The sequence below is a fragment of the Notothenia coriiceps genome, unplaced genomic scaffold (assembly GCF_000735185.1).
Source record: "Notothenia coriiceps isolate Sejong01 unplaced genomic scaffold, NC01 NC01_scaffold00022194, whole genome shotgun sequence".
Lineage (NCBI taxonomy): Eukaryota > Metazoa > Chordata > Actinopteri > Perciformes > Nototheniidae > Notothenia > Notothenia coriiceps.
The window spans coordinates 833-5,780 of NW_011354895.1; the positions used below are offsets into that span (position 1 = coordinate 833).

The window sequence follows — 4,948 nt, forward strand, 5'->3', positions numbered from 1 at the left end:
TATGAATGTCACTAAGTCAATAGACATTATGATTCTGGATTTTTTTTTTATCCATGATGATGATAACCAATTATCAAATTGATTGGATGCCAAGGATAGTTTTTATTTTAATTTGATTAATTCTAGTTCAGTGGTCAAAAAAATAAATATTTACAGTTACCTTTTTACCTAGCCTACTACGATATTAAATGTATCATGCTATCAGGAATAGAGTAATGGCTATTATGTAACTTTATGCTGCCTTAAAGGTCCCATGTCATGGCCATTTCTACTGATCATAATTCCATTGTTGAGGTCTACTAGAATAGATTTACATTGTTCAATGTTGCAAAATCACATTGGTTTCTCATACAGCATCTCTGTATGGTATGTGTATTCACTCTCTGTTCTAAACGGCTTGTTGGAGCTCCTGCCCCCTGTGAATGAGGTACACGCTCTTGAATAAAGATAGGGAATAACCCCCATAGAGTTCAGGCTGAGAGGAAATCCGCGGAGCTGCGGCTGAGAAAAGATAAGGCTGAGTGAGTGTGTGGACCAATCCGCGTAGCCGTTACGTCACTTTGCCCCTTACGTCACTACGATCCAGGAAGAAAAAATTGAAAAAGAAAAATGTCCAACGAGGCGTTCTGGGGCAGTATAGACAGGTCTATTCTGTGTTAGAGTTTTACTCGCTACAGGGTGTACTTTGTGGGTTTGTGACTTTGCAGACCGTTTACATACAAAAAGTCACATAACACACAAGGGGACGGGTAATAACCGGAGAAGCATGACATGGGACCTTTAATGATTTCCTTTTGCATTAACTCACCATTTGTAAATGAATTATTTTTCAATTTTACTTTTATGTAACTTCTTTGAAGTTTATTTGTAATGTCTGATAATATTGAATTAACAACCCTGGCTTTTTGGTTACAACACCTAGCTGGAGTTCTCACTGAGGTCAGACGCCTGATAAGATAACAAGCAAAACTTTTTATTTCATTATGCTTTAAAAAAAGATTGACAACATTGTGTAAAAATATATATTCTTTATTAAACTAGTAGAAAAATAAATGACAAACCACAGAAATATCTGATAACTGAAAGTAATTACGCTGCCTGCTTATTCATCCAGGAGATGACTTGTAAATTCACTTCCTCTAAGACAGACTCCTCCGGCCTTCCCTTCACTGTCAGTCCATGGCTGCCTCCTTTCAGCCAGAAAACCTCCACTTGAGCTTTCATTTCTTTAACCATGCCTTCAAAAAGGACCTGGGTAAAGGCAGAAAGCTAAATCAGAAAAACAGACGAATAAACAAACAAACACGTATTGTTCACAGGCTGGGACAAAGAAATAATACAAAAACAACCAATGAAACATCGTAGGATATAGTCCATATTATAAATAGTAGAACATTTGACTGAACAATTGCAACAAAACAGGATAGAGTATAAGAAGGAAATATTTATCTGAAATTGGCAAACTGGTAGCATAAAAAACGTACGAATAAAAAGCTAAAAAAATAACTATAATAAAGATAAGTAACACACATAAATATGTAAACACAACATGAAAATCCTACAACTGTATGTATGACATTTCAAACTTAAGAGCCTGCCCAACTGCCTCACCCTGTCACACATGTTGTCCTCAGTGCCGGACACACACAGCACAGACATGTGTTCAAGAAGGCCTCTGAGATCTTCGCTCCGTTGCTGATGCACGTGTTTCTGTCCCGGGGGGTGCAGGGGGAAAGACAGGCAGATGACACCCTGCACCGCGTCCTCAGATTCATCACTCAGCTGCCTAGCTAAAGCTGCAGCAGCACGACATCCCATCGACCTGCCTGTGGACAGGTCATAGAGAATTTGAGAAAATAAATAATTGCTAGTAATGCAGTCTTTTTTTTTTGTTGCCAAGCACAATATTAACCAGGGAATGTTAATTGGAAGAATTACCAATACTGAAATGGATAATTCTGTTGTAATACAATGTGCACAAAGTAAACGCCCACACCAGAATTGACTATCTCACATTGTAAAATTGGCATACCTGTATTTATTCCATGTGAGGTAAAGTAAGTCTACTGTTAAACTCACCTCCGACAAAAATGTGCTTTATGGCAAACTTCTGTTGAGATTTCAGGTATTCCTAGAAAAAATAAAAGAAGTTTTGTGTGTAGAGCATCAAACTGATTTTCAAATAAAATAATTAGCTAGTAGCCTACTTGAATGAATGAAAATGCTTACCAACACAGCACGGTAAGCCTTTACTCTATAACCCAGGTTTAAAGCTTTGCATGTGAAACGGAGACAGAAGAAACCATCTGAAGCTAAGGCATGTGCAAGAGAAACCAGATGTTTGAAGTTCATGTCGCCACCAGCCCCATGTGTGAGAATGACGGCCGTGTGAACATCTGTTACTGAGGAAGGGAAACACAAGGCAGCATCCAGGTGCTTTGTTCCAAATGGCACCTTCACTGTTTCCTGAAAGTAAGTGAGCATCATCTTTAACCTTTCACATCAAGCTGGGTACAAACATATGTGGAAGATGATTAACATGGTTCTTACAGTCATTAAAAACCTGGAAAAGTCATCGAAATTAAAAATGCTAATTCCAGGTCCTGGAAAAGTTATGGAAAACAATATTTTTTCCCAAAGTTTTGGAAAAGTCATGGAAATGTAACTAAAGTTGCATCAAATATAATTTATATTTTATCTAATCGCCGAAATAGTAATACTATAATGATTTTCCTGTTCCATGTTAAAATAGACAATTTTCAGTGATACTGCTGAGAGTAATTTTTTGGTCATGGACAATTAGGTAAAGGTGGGTCATTGAAAATCATTGGTGAAAAAGTGTATGTATATTATCAAGATATGAAATAAACTATACCTTGCAATATTTGTTTTACCCAGCACACTTTCAAGTTGCAGTACTTTAACTTAAGGGGAAAATATCCTAATCTTCTTTCCTTCCCTGTAAATAAAGTATCCTCCTGCGTTTAAGATGGATGCAATACTCAACACACTGAAGCAGTTCAGACTGGAGTCTTACTGCAACCAGTTGGTCCAGTTAGGCGTGAAGGAAACAAGAGATTTCCTGGATAGTGTTACAGATGAAGATCTGGACAACATGGGTGAGATGAACTTCAACTTGAAATCCAAGACTGTCAAACATGCAGCTGACACTCAGTAGAAAAAACAGTTACACCTACATCTAGTGTTTCTAAGCCTGGAGATGTAATTCACTTACATTTTCATTCAAAGTTGTATCTGATTTAAGGATTGTTGACACTGTTTGACATTTCTAAGGCCTCATTATACTTTCAATGTCATTCACATTAAAATAAAGAAGTAAAAACAAGTCATTTTAAGTTAAATGTTGTTATAAAAATGATATACTTAATTAATCCGATAACTTTTTCACAGGTTTGAGTCATGTTGAGAAGAACCGCTTTTCGGCAATGAAAACCTCCATTCAAAGAGCCAAGGAGCACCAGGTTCAAACTGTGACGCCTGTACAAAAACCCATGGAGTCGTTCTATCTGAAGTACACATTCCCCAAGTGTCGTAAACCAAAAACAATTAAAGGTAAGAGAAACACATTTCTGATAATTGGATGCACTAAAGCCATCCGCTGACTTTTTTTATCGCGGAGTTGGCTGTTTTATTTTAGAAATGAAATGTGATCATTGCACAGACATATTGAGAGCTTCACACAGTGGATATTTTGATCTAACAGATATGGATCCAGCCAAAACCACAGTTGAGGATCTGATGTTGAGGATTTGCCATCTTGAAAGTGTTGGTAATTCCAAAGGAGTCTGTCTCTACACCATCGATGGGATGCCCTTGACAGATGATCCCTTCTTCAACACATGTGAGTAAACCTGAACTGCTCATAATAAAATGCATATTAGCAAGATCTTTTTACGGTTCTGTATCCAACAGTGACTACAAGGGTATGGAAGCATCCGTAATGTTGAACCATGACTCGGCTCTTCTTTGTATTGTAAGAAAATGTTTGTTAACAAGTCCACCATGTCATTTCAAATGTTGTTTTGCTTACAGACATATTGAAAATGGAGCTGTGATTTATGCAATCTTTACGCCAAGGGAAAACCTGAAACAGTTTCCTCAAACACCAAAGCGAGAGGTTGTTGAAACCCTTGGAAGCGATATTGTTCGATGCCACATCATGCTCAAGGTGGGTCTAAAAATTGTGATCATTAAGCAACTAATGATGATATTAACATTTGATAATATGTTTGATTTATGGCCCTATTTTTTATATAATTCAATGACCAAATGATATACTTACAATCCAGCACATTAATATTTACTTATTACATACAGGGAGAATTTCAGGTGACGGTGAAGTTGGCAAGTGACACGATATCGAGTCTGAGACTCAAGCTGAGTAACAAAAGTGGAATCCCAGAACATGTCCTTCATTACAAGTAACTATCTAATAGTCACACCAATGCTGATTCTTCTTTCTCAATACAGGCAGATTACATTTCTCACACAGTACTTGTGTTTTCTCCTGTACAGAGGTCCACAGGATGGTGGTGACACTCTGGAGAGATGTGGGATCTCTGAAGGGTCAACCGTTAACTTCTCTTTGTCCTCATTTCCTCACGAGACTTCATACAACGAGACATTTTTCATTAATGATTTTTTGCCTTCAGTCCCACAAACTCAGAAAGGAATCAGTGTGTTCTTGTCTTGACTTTATGCTGTTGTAAGTATCAATGTATAGAACATTATCAGTGCACATTTCAGAACCACTCTACAACTATTGGATAAATTGCTATGACATTTATTTTCCCCTTCAGAAGGAATCAGAATAACTCTTGTGATTGATTAACTGTTTATCTAGCATCTTTAAACTAAAGTCCAAAGTTGTCAAATATTTTGAACTGTGACCTCAGCTGCCAATTGCATTCAGTGCTGATAGGCAAAT

The 4,948-nt window shown here is 37.3% G+C and overlaps 1 protein-coding gene and 1 long non-coding RNA gene across 2 annotated transcripts; one reads left to right on the plus strand and one right to left on the minus strand.

The window, feature by feature from the left end:
* Positions 1-1,008: 1,008 nt before the first annotated feature.
* Positions 1,009-2,486, minus strand: tex30 (testis expressed 30). Its single transcript, XM_010780826.1, has 4 exons — positions 2,230-2,486; positions 2,080-2,131; positions 1,612-1,826; positions 1,009-1,251 (listed from the first exon to the last, which is right to left on the minus strand). The coding sequence occupies exons 1-4, from the start codon at positions 2,482-2,484 to the stop codon at positions 1,090-1,092; spliced, it is 684 nt and encodes a 227-aa protein (XP_010779128.1). The 5' UTR covers positions 2,485-2,486; the 3' UTR covers positions 1,009-1,089.
* A 1,552-nt stretch (positions 2,487-4,038) lies between these two features.
* On the plus strand, positions 4,039-4,745 carry LOC104953810 (uncharacterized). The gene is made up of 3 exons (XR_799259.1): positions 4,039-4,189; positions 4,339-4,442; positions 4,537-4,745. It is a non-coding gene; the product is annotated as an uncharacterized lncRNA (long non-coding RNA).
* Positions 4,746-4,948: the final 203 nt, after the last annotated feature.